The 15,357-nt window shown below is 39.3% G+C and overlaps 1 protein-coding gene across 3 annotated transcripts in view; it reads right to left on the reverse strand.

The window, feature by feature from the left end:
* Positions 1-15,357, reverse strand: part of TAFA2 (TAFA chemokine like family member 2) — a 562,584-nt gene that overhangs the window by 153,046 nt on the left and 394,181 nt on the right. For all 3 annotated transcript variants that reach the window (XM_043446955.1, XM_043446956.1, XM_043446954.1), the window contains one exon: positions 8,855-8,961. In XM_043446955.1, coding sequence (XP_043302890.1) covers positions 8,855-8,960 — 106 coding nt within the window. In that variant the 5' untranslated portion in view covers position 8,961. The remainder of the gene's footprint in view (positions 1-8,854; positions 8,962-15,357) is intronic.

Consider the following 15,357-nt stretch of genomic DNA (forward strand, 5'->3'; position numbering starts at 1 on the left):
CTAGTGTGTGCTGCTGCTGCTGCTGCTAAATCACTTCAGTCGTGTCCGACTCTGTGCAACCCCATAGATGGCAGCCTACCAGGCTTCCCCATCCCTGGGATTCTTCAGGCAAGAATACTAGCGTGTGAGATGAGTGCAATTGTGCGGTAGTTTGAGAATTCTTTGGCATTGCCTTTCTTTGGGACTGGAATGAAAACTGATCTTTTCCAGTCCTGTGGCCACTGCTGAGTTTTCCAAATTTACTGGCATATTGAGTGTGAGACCTCAGCTGTGAGGTCTGGGTAAATCATCAAGGTAAGCCTTCTAGCTGAATAGGAAGGAGATAGAAATCTAATGGCTAGGGAATTGGGCAGATAATGAGTATCAGCTAAGGCCTTGGTATCAACTGCATTAGTGATGACCCCACAATTCCTCCTCAAGTAGGTGTTCTTGGAAATTGTAACTAACCAGAATCTTTGATAAGCTTTGCTTGGACAGAGTAAGTTTAAATAAGAAGCAAGCAGATCTGAAGGGTAAAAGAAGTGGACTTCAGTGATACGTAGTTGTTGGTTCATTACCAAGATCCTTTTTATCAGCAGTGCACCTTACCCACACTTGCTGTGAATGGTAAAGAAAGTGAAGTCGCTCAGTCATGTCCAACTCTTTGTGACCCCGTGGACTGTAGCCCACCAGGCTCCTCCATCCATGGGATTTTCCAGGCAAGAGTACTGGAGTGGGTTGCCATTTCCTTCTCCGGGGCATCTTCCTGACTCAGGGATCGATCCCAGGTCTCCCACATTGCAGGCAGACGCTCTAACCTCTTAGCCACCAGGGAGCCCCCCCCACCCCGTGTTCACAGCTCTACCACCTGCTGAGGAGAAGCCACTTCCCCAGGAGGGCTACTCCCTGCCGTGTGTAAAACGCCAACAGTCAGCGCCAAATGGACACAAACGCAGAAGAGGCTTTTTACCCCACCTCAGGGAGGGATCCACTCTGTGGAGCAATTTATGTTTTTTTTTTTTTACTTTAAGGTCAGCATTTTAATTTGATTTAAGTGGCATGTCTAAAATATTCCTTCCCCTTTTCTTTTTTTTTTTTTTTTTTTTTTTTTTTTTTTTTTTTTTTTTTTTTTTTTTTTTTTTTTTTTTTTTTTTATGTTTTTGAGCCACCTGAAGGACTTGACCAGGCTGTTCTCCAGCTGAGACCCTATTTGTGCTCAACTTTTGTCTCCACCTCTATCCTGCTGCACTTGCTCTCCAACTCCTGAGAGTATTCTTTGTATAAAACACATAAATAAGAATTCCTGACTTGGCTCTGATTTTAGAGAAGCTTACCTAAGATGCATGGCATATGCAAATCAACTCTAGAAGAATGAATTCTAAATATAGACCTTAAAAACTCTCATAAATATGATTCCAATAAACATTAGCTCACAAAATTTTAAAATCACAAAACCCTAAAATAAAATACTATGAGTGAGAGTCATGAGGAGGAAATTGCAAAAATTTCATAAAACAGAAACATCAAATTTTATATATGTGTGACATTTGTATATAATGTATAAAAAGAAATATAAACTGAGCAAATAAAGAACAAATTTTATCAAAAACCAAGCCAATTTGTAAGAAAAAAGAGTTTTTAGTAGCATGAAATAGATGAAATTTAGACTCAATAAATATATGAAAGAGCAGATTAGACCAAAGAGAACACATAATTAGTCTGGTAGGAAAAAAAGATTTGAATAATACCACAGAATATAGCACAGAAAGACCTGAAGGTGTAAAATATAAGAGACTGAAATACATGCAGAACAGAGAGGGGAAGCTGACATACATCTAACCATAGTTCTAGCTCAGGAGAGATATAGAAGGAATATCTCAAGACATAATATCTGAAATTCTTTCAAAGTTCATGAAAGACACCAACCCACAGATTCAGGAAGTCAACTAAATCCCAAATAATACAAAGAAATTCACTACCAGATATTTATCATGTCACATGGAATGAGATTTCCTAGATTTGAATTCTTCTCCCAAAAGTTACTAGTGAGGCAACTTGGGTCAAATTATTTAACTTTTCTTTGCCACAGTTTCTGGTCTATATAATAGGTTAAGTAATAGTACCTACCTCATAGATTGTCATAAGGATTAAATGAGTTAGTGTCTACAAAGCTCTTAGAATAGAGCTGTTAGATTTTTAATATTCATCTGTATTCCTTTTACCTTGAATGCTCACACAAAGTGCTCTAGATCAGAGACAGATTTCTTATTAATTATCTCACAATAAAAAATGAAAATAAGCAAACAGGCCTCCTTTGCCCTAAACCTAACCTATGATGAAAGCCATGTGGTCTGTGGGAGATAGAGACCTCACTCTTAAAGAGCGCACACAAACTCCCACATGTTCTGGCACCCAGTGCAGAAGTAGTAATTTGACAGAAGCCGGAGCTAGACCTAGCAGAGTTGCCTGGAGAGGCAGGGACTGGCTGCAATTCACCCTGGGGACATAGATATTAACAGTAGCCATGTATGGGAGCTTTCTACCACAGGGACACTGCTACTGGCAACTGCCACCATGGGATCCTCCCTCTGGCTCATTAATGCCAAGACCTGGCCCCATCCAATAGCTTGTAGACATCAGTGCTGGAAGTTCAGTTCAGTCGCTCAGTCACATCCAACTCTTTGAGACTCCATGGACTGCAGCACACCAGGCTTCCCTGTCCGTCACCAACTCCCGGTGCTTGCTCAAACACATGTTCATCGAGTCAGTGATGCCATCCAACCATTTTATTCCCTGCTGTTCCAGTGCTGGAAACCTCAGGCCAAACAACTAACTGGTTGGGAACACAGTCCCACCCATCAGCAAACAGACTGCCTAAAAACTTCCTGAGTTCACAGCCACCTCTAGACTCCTGAGTCCACAGTACCAGAAAGCCAAGACCCAGCTCCACCACCAGTAGGCCAGCACCAGCCCCTCCCACCAGGAAGCCTGCACAAGCCTCGAGACCAGCCTAATCCATGATGGGGCAGACAGCAGATGTAAGAAAATCACAATTTTTCAGCCTGAGGACCTAGTCCACCACAGCAGGCCAGACCCTACCCTGGGACCAGTGGGGACCTAGCTCTGCAACTAGCAGGCCAACACAAGCTTCAGGACCCCATGGACCACACATGCAACTGTGTCAAGAACCAGACTCCTGTCCACCAATGATCTGACACCAGCTCTGGGATCCCTGGACCCTGAAGCCAGACTCTAGGACTGATCTCACTACCTGCCAGTAGTCTGGCACTAACTCCAGGATTCGGGTTCATTCACCAGTAGCAGGTATGACAGTCCCAGAGTCTTCTGGACTCTGACTCCAACCACTAGTGAGCTAACATTAGCCTCAGGGCATCCTGAGGTTCTGCAATCAGCTGCCTCCTGACCAGATCCCACTAGCAAGGCAGGGTCTGATAATCATCTGGGCCAGGAGCCAACAAAACCCACCAGACTGCCTACATAGTCAATCTGCCACAACAGAAGGACACAGGTAGCCCTCTTAGAGGGAATCTCAAGAGCATATAGCTTAGATGACAAGAGAGGAGTGTGCTGCTGGGTGTTTTGATTTTTTTTAATACAACTAGAATGAATAATTCTAAAATTTGTATTGAAACACAAAAGACCCTGAATAGCCAAAGGAATCTTGAATAAGAATAACAAAACTAGAGGTGTCACACCTCCTGACTTAAGACTAGGCCATGAAGCTATAACCATCAAATTAGGATGGTACTGGCACAAAAACAGACATGTATCAATAGAGCAGAATAAAGAGCCCAGAAATAAACCCATGCACCTTATGGTCACTAATCTATGACAAAAGAGATGAGCGTATGTCACAAAGAAAAAATAGTCTCTTCAATAAGTGGTGGGAAAACTGGACAGCTACAAGTAAAGGAACAGAATTAGAACTTTTTCTCACACCATACATAAAAATAAACTCAAAATGGATCAAAGACTCAATGTAAGATCTGAAACTATAAAAGTCCTAGAAGGAAACATAGGCAGAATACTCTTTGACATAAATCATAGCAATATATTTCTGATTCTCTCTTAAAGAGCAATGGAAACAAAATCAAAAATTAACAAATGGGACCTAATTAAACCTAAAGTTTTTGCACAGCGATGGAAGCCATCAGCAGAACTGAAGACAACCTACTACATGGGCAAAAGCATTTGCAAATGATATGATAGATAAGGGGTTAATATTCAAAATACATAAACAGCTCGTACAACTCAAAAAAATACAATTTGATAAAAAAACGGGCATAAGTGAATAGACATTTTTCTGAAGGAAAACACACAGATGGCCAAGTGGCATAAGAAAAGATGAACCTCACTAATCATGGATATGCAAACTGAAATCACAGTGAGATACCACCTCACACCTGTCAAAATGGCTATCATAAAAATGATCACAAATAATAAATGTTCACAAGGATGTGGAGAAAAAACAACCTTTGTACACTGTTGGTGGGAAGGGGAATGTAAACTGGTGTACTACTATGGAAAACAGGATGGAATCTCCCCCCAAAATGGAAAAATAGATCTATCATATGATGTAGCCATTCCACTCCAGGGTATTTTACCAATGTAGCCAGAGAAAACTATAATTTGAAAGGATACATGCTCTTGAATGTTCGTTGCAGCACCGTTTACAATGGGCAAGATATGAAAGCAACCTAAATATCCACACAGAGATGAATGTATAAAGATGGTGTGGTATGTATACACAATGCAATGCCACTGAGCCATAAAAACGATGAAATTGTGCCATTTGCAACAACACGGGCAGACCTGGAGGGTGTTGTGCGTAGTGAAATATGTCAGAGAGAGAAAGACAAACATTGTACATTATTAAAATAAACAAATGAATATGGTAAAACAGAAACAATCTCTTAGATATAGAGAACAAATTAGTGATTAACAGTGGGGAGAGGAAAAGAGGAGGGGAAAAATAAGGGTTGGGAATTAAGAGACACAAACTATTATGTATAAAATATAAGCCATAAGGATATAGTGTACAGCCCAGGGAATGTAGCTAACATTTTATAATAACATTAAATGGAATATAATCCATAAAAATTTGGAATCATTGGGTTATATACAGGAAACTAATCTAGTATTATAAATCAACTACACCTCAATAAAAAAGAAATAATTGAAAAACTTTCTCAGTACTACTTTGAAAACCCTTTTGACAGAATCTGGCAAGACTGAAGACACGCAATGCCCCATGACCTAGAATTCTGCTCACTGAAATGTGCCCTTGAGACACTCTTGCACATGTGTAACAGGAAAGGAACACAAACATATTCATAGAAACTTAGTTCACAACGACAGGAAGAACACAAAATATTCATGTATGGACTGTAACCACCAGGTTCCTCTATCCAAGGGGATTATCCCAGCAAGAACACTGGAGTGGGCTGCCATGCCCTTCTCCAGGGGATCTTCCCAACCCAGGGATTGAACTCAGGTCTCTTGTATTGCAGGCAGATGCTTTACCAGCTGAGCCACTAAGGGAGCCCAAGAATACTGGAGTGGGTAGCCTATCCCTTTTCCAGGGGAATTTCCCGACCCAGGAGTAAAACTGGGGTCTCCTGCATTGGAGGATTCTTTACCAGCTGAGCTATCTGGGAAGCCCAACAAAATACAGAGCAACATTAAATAAGAATAATAATATTAACCACAGGTACTTACCATCAAATATAATGAATGTCACAAATATACTGTTGGGCAAAATAGCAAATTACAGAAAAACACAGTATAATACTATTATGTAAATCAATAACAAAATTCAGCAGCATGTCATTTGGATATACACAATTACATGGTAAAATTATAAATAAAAGCAAAGGAATTACAAACACAAAATTTAGAATAGGGATTAGGAGGCAAAGAAATGAAATTAGAGTGGAAGACACATGTTCAAGAGAATTAGAAATGTTACATGTCTCAGTTGGGTGGTGAGCACACTTGCGCTCTTTTAAGAATATGTCCTAAATATTATGTACATGAATCAAAATACTATGTATGTGTCAAATAATATGTAAATCATACTTATTAGATGCAAAATAGTTAAAACAAAAGGAACCTTTGCATGGAAAATATAAAAGGAAGAAAGAAAGGAAAAGGGGAAAGAGGAAGAGAAATTTTTCCTAAATTCTTCCTCCAAAATTATCTTTGTAGGGTGGAAATGGATCAGCAAAACAATCCAAAAGTCATTTCTATACTGTACTGGGTTTGGCACTTTTGAGTAGGTTTTCTGAGTCAATGTAAAATCTCATATGTTCAAGAAATATTCTTTTTTTTTTTTTTTTTTGGCAATAAGTAAGAAAAGATCTTTGTTTTGAGGTTAGCACAGAACATAGCACAACTTCAAAGTTCTTAAAAGCAGCTCTAAAAACTGTATGCAGTATCCACTATGGAGCAGTCCTTACAATTAATTCTCTTAGAGACCCCACCACTTGGCTTTGGAGATGAGAAAACATCCTTATTAGGAACCCTTGTTTTGCTGGACTGACCCTCACAATTACTATGAATCGCTCCCATTTCTCTCAATTCTATTTTTATAGACTGGGAAGGTACACTGGGATGACCATCCACGGGGACCATAGGGATGATGCGTCTTCTCTAAGGAAGTTCAAACCAGGGGGCCTGGCCCCAGCAGTTTGCCCCTTTTTTAAAAGGTGAGTGTTAAAGGCTGCAGTTATAACTAGACATGGAACAAATGACTGATTCAAAATTAGAAAAGGAGTACATCAAGGTTGTATACTGTCACCCTGCTTATTTCACTTACATGCAGAGTACATCATGCAAAATACCAGGCTGGATGAAGCACAAGATGGAATCAAGATTGCAGGAAGAAAATATCAATAACCTCAGATATGCAGATGAAAACACCCTTACGGCAGAAAGTGAAGAGGAACTAAAGAGCCTCTTGATGAAGGTGAAAGAGGAACATGAAAGAGTTGGCTTAAAACTCAACATTCAAAACCTAAGATCATGGCATCTGGTCCCATCACTTCATGGCAAATAGATGGGGAAACAATGGAAGCAGTGACAGACTTTATTTTCTTGGGCTCCGAAATCACTGCAGATGGTAACTGCAACCATGAAGTTAAAAGATGCTTGTTTCTTGGAAGAAAAACCATGACCAACTTATACAGCATATTAAAAAGCAGAGACATTTACTTGGCCAAAAAAGGTCCATGTAGTCAAAGCTATGGTTTTTTCAGTAGTCATGTATGAATATGACAGTTGGACCATAAAGAATGCTGAGCACCAAAGAATCGATACTTTTGAACTATAGTGCTAGAGAAGACTCTTGAGAGTCCCTTGGACTGCAAGATCAAACCAATCCATCCTAAAGGAAATTAATCCTGAATATTCATTGGAAGGACTGATGCTGAAGCTGAAGCACCAATACTTTGGCCACCTGATGGGAAGAGCTGACTCATTAGAAAAGACCCTGATACTGGGAAAGATGGAAGGCGGGAGAAGGGGACGACAGAGGACAAGATGGTTGGATGGCATCACCGACTCAATGGACATGAGTTTGAGCAAGCTCTGGGAGATGGTGAAGGACAGGGAAGCCTGGCGTGCTGTAGTCCATGGGGTCTCAGAGTTGGACAGGACTGACTGAACAACAGTTTAAGGCTGCATTATTCTTCAGTGTGGCTCACTGTAGCCAATTTGGAGGCATGTTAATAACATCCTCCTTAACATCTTTTTAATATTATACCAGTAACCCTTATTTAAAAAATTTAAAGCTTTATTTGTGGGTCTGTGTGCTATACTAAGGAAAAGAAGAAAACATGCACAGTTGGGCAAAAACAGGATTGTGAAATATGAATAAGTTTTTTATAAAATTCAGATTTTGAAAGATGACTTTTTTTGTTTTAAACACAGGGGGGGAAGATTTAGAAGTGTTTATAAGTGTTCACACCACATCTTTCCCCTCCCTGGCATACTTCTTCCATGTAATGCTAATTAAATGCACATGTGTAACTATTTTAAGTGTTACAAAATTCAAGGCAGTCTTAACTCTAATCAAATATAAGAAAGTAAGTTGTTAATCTGTGGACTTTACAGAGGAAAAAGAACTACATTGTAAAATCATATTCCACAGAAAAATCTAAATTGACTTTTCAGGTTATGAATACTTAATTATGGTAGGGACAGTCCAGAAATAGCCCATTTTAATTCATTTGGGGGAAGGTATTTATTCACTATGCTGAGTCTCATGCTCAGGAAAGAGAATAGAAAGAGGCATAATTTTGAGCTATCAAGCTTAACACACATATATAAAACACATATCCTCCCTCCCCTTTTCATGTCAGGATTGAGCCCGCTTAATATCACACTAATGGTAAAACCCAAATAGTGGCCAAAGATATACTCTGGCATGAAGAAGTAAGACCTACAAAAAGTACTGAAAGGAAATTCACATGTATACATGTTATTAAGATAAGTATCATTAAAGATGCTTTCATTATTGGATAATTACACGTTGAAACTCATCTTTGTTGCCTGTCAACTCAACATTTTAACATCTTAAAAATGGAAATGGTGAGAAGAAAGCAGAGTCACGATTCTGTACTCTTTGAATGTTATGTGCAGAAGTGACAGTAATCTCAGAAACATTTTAATACTCATTCATTCCCTTTCAAAGCCATATTAGGAATAAGTCTCTCTGCATCTTCACTTGAAAAGAACTGCAATGGGCAGACCCATATTTCGCAAAAGTAACTCACCAGTAAAGGCAGAACACAATAGTCTGTATTAAAGAGAGTTTCCTTCCATAGGCAGCGAGGAAGAAATGAGAAGAGCTTACCTTTATGATGGTTTGCACTGGATACAACTTTCCCCCACAAGGTTACAATAAATATTATTATTAGCAGTTTTCCTTTTGTTGCTTTCTGTAAGTATCTCTTACTCATCCTGTAAAAAATAATAATAATAATAAAAATCTTAAGTATGTGAACCCACTGTTTTTCCACTATAATCATGGCACATTTACAGCTTCCTATGACATCTTAACACCTCAATTTGCATCTCATATTAAAATACTGTTCACTGTACATAAATTATGAACAGAAAAAAAATTAAAGGTTTCCAAACAAAGTACCTTGATACAATGCAAGGGATAAGAGAGGCCCTACCTCTATCAACCTTGTTTCACTTAATGACAGCTGAAACCAACTAGAAAACATTACTATTTTTCTCTCCATATAAATATAGATTCAACTTATTCAAAAAATTCAAGGCACAGCTGTTTGAATGATCTTTAAGTAAGTGATTTGTTTTACTTTAAAAAAATCCTTCTTCAAAGCCAAGTCAAATGGTCAGGGTAAACAGTTTAGATAAGATGTATTTGATGAATTCCTGCACAGAATAAAGTCACCTCAAATCTATTATTTCTAATGCGCTTTTTAAAAGTCACTTTACTCAATCAGAGCAGAAAAAGAAGTAAAAGGAATCCAGATAGGAAAAGAAGAAGTGAAACTCTCACTGTTTGCAGATGACATGATCCTCTACATAGAAAACCCTAAAGACTCTACCAGAAAATTACTAGAGCTAATCAATGAATATAGTAAAGTTGCAGGATATAAAATTAACACACAAAAATCCCTTGCATTCCTATACACTAACAATGAAAAAACAGAAAGAGAAATTAAGGAAACAATACCATTCACCATTGCAACAAAAAGAATAAAATACTTAGGAGTATATCTACCTAAAGAAACAAAAGACCTATACATAGAAAACTATAAAACACTGATCAAAGAAATCAAAGAGGACACAAACAGATGGAGAAACATACCGTGTTCATGGATTGGAAGAATCAATATTGTCAAAATGGCTATTCTACCTAAAGCAATCTATAGATTCAATGCAATCCCTATCAAGTTACCAACGGTATTTTTCACAGAACTAGACCAAAGAATTTCACAATTTGTATGGAAATACAAAAAAACCTCAAATAGCCAAAGTAATCTTGAGAAAGAAGAATGGAACTGGAGGAATCAACCTGCCTGACTTCAGACTCTACTACAAAGCCACAGTCATCAAGACAGTATGGTACTGGCACAAAGACAGAAATATAGATCAATGGAACAGAATAGAAAGCCCAGAGATAAATCCACGAACCTATGGACACCTTATCTTTGACAAAGGAGGCAAGGATATACAATGGAAAAAGACAACCTCTTTAACAAGTGGTGCTGGGAAAACTGGTCAACCACTTGTAAAAGAATGAAACTAGAACACTTTCTAACACCATACACAAAAATAAACTCAAAATGGATTAAAGATCTAAATGTAAGACCAGAAACTATAAAACTCCTAGAGGAGAACATAGGCAAGACACTCTCCGACATAAATCACAGCAAGATCCTCTATGACCCACCTCCCAGAATATTGGAAATAAAAGCAAAACTAAACAAATGGGACCTAATGAAACTTAAAAGCTTTTGCACTACAAAGGAAACTATAAGCAAGGTGAAAAGACAGCCCTCAGATTGGGAGAAAATAATAGCAAATGAAGAAACAGACAAAGGATTAATCTCAAAAATATACAAGCAACTCCTGCAGCTCAATTCCAGAAAAATAAATGACCCAATCAAAAAATGGGCCAAAGAACTAAACAGACATTTCTCCAAAGAAGACATACAGATGGCTAACAAACACATGAAAAGATGCTCAACATCACTCATTATTAGAGAAATGCAAATCAAAACCACAATGAGGTACCATTACTCGCCAGTCAGGATGGCTGCTATCCAAAAGTCTACAAGCAATAAATGCTGGAGAGGGTGTGGAGAAAAGGGAACCCTCTTACACTGTTGGTGGGAATGCAAACTAGTACAGCCGCTATGGAAAACAGTGTGGAGATTTCTTAAAAAACTGGAAATAGAACTGCCATATGACCCAGCAATCCCACTTCTGGGCATACACACTGAGGAAACCAGATCTGAAAGAGACACGTGCACCCCAATGTTCATCACAGCACTGTTTATAATAGCCAGGACATGGAAGCAACCTAGATGCCCATCAGCAGATGAATGGATAAGGAAGCTGTGGTACATATACACCATGGAATATTACTCAGCCATTAAAAAGAATTCATTTGAACCAGTCCTAATGAGATGGATGAAACTGGAGCCCCTTATACAGAGTGAAGTAAGCCAGAAAGATAAAGAACATTACAGCATACTAACACATATATATGGAATTTAGAAAGATGGTAACGATAACCCTATATGCAAAACAGAAAAAGAGACACAGAAATACAGAACAGACTTTTGCACTCTGTGGGAGAATGTGAGGGTGGGATATTTCAAAAGAACAGCATGTATACTATTTATGGTGAAACAGATCACCAGCCCAGGTGGGATGCATGAGACAAGTGCTCGGGCCTGGTGCACTGGGAAGACCCAGAGGAATCGGGTGGAGAGGGAGGTGGGAGGGGGGATCGGGATGGGGAATACGTGTAAATCTATGGCTGATTCATATCAATGTATGACAAAAATAAATAAATAAATAAATAAAAATTAAAAAAATAAAATAAAAGTCACTTTACTGTACAACATCACCACTGCTGAAACACAGATGTCTTAATATTGTTGGAATCTACCATGCTGTAGTTTATGAGTAGAAGAAAAATGAAATAGCAGAATGAAAAATAGCAAGTTAACATTTTCAAGTTGAGACTACAAAACAGGAAAACAAAGCAATGTTATAATAAAATAATAGCTACCCATAACAAAAGTTTAGCACCTACTTTCTGTAGCACCAAATACAACATTATTTCAACTGTTCTTCAGGACAAATTGGGGATGTTGGTATGTCTATCCCCATTTTGTAGATGATGAAGGACAGAAATTATATTAAATTTGTGTTTAACGATAGAGTAAAAACTCAAACACCAAATTGCCTTAATCTAAAATCTTTACATTCACTATTATTTTGCTAAGGGGTAAGCAAAACATAAAATATAATCCATCTGCCTTTTATTTATGAGGGAGATAAAATATCTGTCCATCACACTGTACCTCCTCAGATTCGATCCTGAATGGATTGAACCCCATTCTTGTCTGACCTGCATTCTTGTCTTAGTTCCAGAGCAAGTTTGTGAGGTCGCTTCCTGACCTAGCCTGATTCCTCCTCCTGAGTTCTCCAAGTTATCTTTTTGCTCACACCTTCACTTCCAAAATATTCTGTCTCCAAAAGTATGACTCAGTGGTAGCAACAATGACCGTATAATTTTGAAGAGGAGTCACTCAAACCAATAAATGGATTAAAAATAGATATTTTATGTATATTTAATACAGATATACAGTTACACTTCTCAGCCTGGAGAGATTGTTCACACTGATTCAGAAGTTGAGGGGGCAACACTATGACTAAGAACACAGACTCCAGACTTACTCCGGAGTCAGGCTGTTTGGATTGAGTCCAGGCTCTCTTGGCTTCTAACTGAGTCATCTTGTGTGAGTTTCTGGATCCCCTGCCTCGACTTTTTCTTCTGTCATATGCACTATGTATGTGAAAAGCCTGGCCCCATGGCTGGCATGTATAAGGGCTCAATGACTATGAGCCTGGAAAGTGTTCAGTCACTTGGATGTTTTGTTGTTCCTGGAGTACATGAGAGGCCCATCCATTCATGAGATGATTGAGGGGAATTTCAATGGGCCCAACAGCTGCAAGACCTCCATGGACCTTGGTCTTGTGACGTGTTTAGATAATGAACAAAGGAATAAGTGTTTGACCTTCGGATTAGATGGCTTGGTTTAAAATCCGGCTTCTCGCCTACTGTCTGTATCACTTTGGATAAATTACTTAACTAAGTATTTTCACAACCAAAATGAGAATAATAATATCTATCTCATAGTTGTTGATACAAAAACTAAAGGAGTTAGTTCACGGAAAGAATTTACCACTACGCATACAAGATAATTAACGCTCAATAGGTGTTAACCATTACTACGGCCATAACTTTGTTAGACCTGCATTTCCCAAATCTGTGTGTTCTGCGAGGCATCACTTTCACAGAACATTGATACAGTATTAGTGAAAAACAAAGGAGGCAGGTAGATTTACAAAGCTCTGGGTGCGACCAGATTTTTTGAAACAAGAGGCATATCTGAGGGCACAGCATTGTCTAGAAACCTTTCTTCACAGTGCAATACAGTATACTAATGTCCTCAGGAAGTATCTTAGAGAAACAAACTGGTGTCGGGGTATTTAATTCCCATTTAAAAAATCTTCCATTCTATTACCTTTGTGGTTTTTTGGGCACTCTTACTGTTAGCTTTGTTATGAGATTCTACTTTTCTCACATTTTTGCCACCATTCTGCCTCCTCTCCTACATCCAATCCCTGCAGCCACATCGCACTGCATATCCTATAAGAGAATGAACAGTTTAGCAAAGTTCATCTGACAAGAAGAGCTGCTTAGCATAATTCTTGATAATAGCTTTCCTGTAACAAACGGCCTCTGCTACAAGGTCAGTGACCCATTGTATTTTCCCTATCATTGTCCACCGACCACATGGGATGGCAGAACTGACAACTGGTCAAACTGATAACTAGACATATGGAAACAGAAACACCCACAAAGTCACCAGGCTGTCAAACTGAAAAAGGAAGGAGAAAGCGGGTCAACATTAGGAAGTCTGTAAAGACCCCTGCCTTTCCTCCCATGCCACCCCTACCCCGATCCAGTCAATGACCACGTTCTGTCAATTCTGCTTTCTGAATATCTCTTACTTATGCACACATCCCTGCTGCAGCACTGCAGTTCAGACCACCAAAATTTCTCATGGGCAACACGCAGCCTCCTAGCTGGACTTCCTACTGCCAATATTGCCGTCCTTTGGAACCGAAGGCTGGGTCTGTGTCTGCTTTTCTCGTGACCCTGTTTGTCGTATTTAGTACTTAGGAGGTGCCTGATAAACACTGCTGACTGGGTGAAATGCATTCTCTATGTGTGCTCTGCTTAGTCGCTCTGCTTAGTCACTCAGTTGTGTCCGACTCTTTATGACTCCATGGACTGTTGCCCTCCAGGCTCCTCTCTCCATGGGATTCTCCAGGCAAGAATACTGGAATGGATTGCCATGCCCTCCTGCAGGGGATCTTTCCAACCCAGGGATCAAACCCAAGTCTTCCGCATTGCAGGCATATTCTCTACCATCTGAGCCACCAAGGAAACCTATATAGCACTCCCTATACTGTAGCCAAACATGTAACTATGATCATGGGGCCCCCTTCATATGATTAAAACCTTCACACAATTCTCTTCTATGTTCAAGAAAAAAAAATACTTGTACTGGTATCAGAGTTAAAAACAACTTTACTCTTTCTGTCTCCAATCTTACACCATTCTTCCCCATCTCTCTCTCCACATGCACTCATAGTCAATATTTTAACTCTACAAAATTTCCTCCACATCTTCCAGCTAAATCTCCATGTCCCCTGAAACATGTCACCCACCTCCACTACTCTTCAAACTGCTAACTTCTATTCATTGGTCAGGGTGCAGCTTAGAATTCCTGCTACAGGATTTGGTCAAAGTCATGTTAACAGCCCTACTTTATATATACCGGGCACATGTCACACTGTGATATAATTTTCTATTTGTTTATCCCCATCCCTCAGTCATACAAGATTTCTAAAGATAGGGACTGTGAACCACACATTTGAAAATACCTAAAGCCTGAGAGTCTCTTGAACTGCAAGGAGATCAAACCACTCAATCCTAAAGGAAATCAACCCTGAATATTCATTGGAAGGATAGATGCTGAAGCTCCAATACTTTGGCCACCTGATGCAAACAGTCAACTCATTAGAAAAGACCCTGATGCTGGGAAAGACTGAGGGCAGGAGGATAAGTGGGTGACAGAGTACAAAATGGTTAGATAGCATCACCAACTCAATGGATGTGAATCTGAGCAAACTCCGGGACATAATGAAGGACACAGAAGGCTGGCGCACGTCAGTCCACGGGGTCACAGAGAGTCGGAAAAGACTTGGCAACTGAGCAATAAAAAAGAGCCTGGCCCAAGGTTCAGCTCGATATCTAAAAGAGGATCTGTTGAACGTGGGTCACATCGTGTTGTAGAGCCAAATATATCGTGCCATTGCCAACACGAGCAGGAAGCAAGTGTGTGTCAGTATTTAAGATGAAACGAGGAAAAGACCCACAGAAAGAAGAAAGTGAGATAGGGGTAGGAGAGGGGAAGATAAGATAAAGCAAAGAAGAAAAAGAGAAGGGAGGAATCCAGTCTGGAATGTGATCTATTCTGATTTTAAAATAACAACCAAGTTTGAGCAAAC

Source organism: Cervus canadensis, chromosome 25 (genome assembly GCF_019320065.1).
Source record: "Cervus canadensis isolate Bull #8, Minnesota chromosome 25, ASM1932006v1, whole genome shotgun sequence".
Classification (NCBI taxonomy): domain Eukaryota; kingdom Metazoa; phylum Chordata; class Mammalia; order Artiodactyla; family Cervidae; genus Cervus; species Cervus canadensis.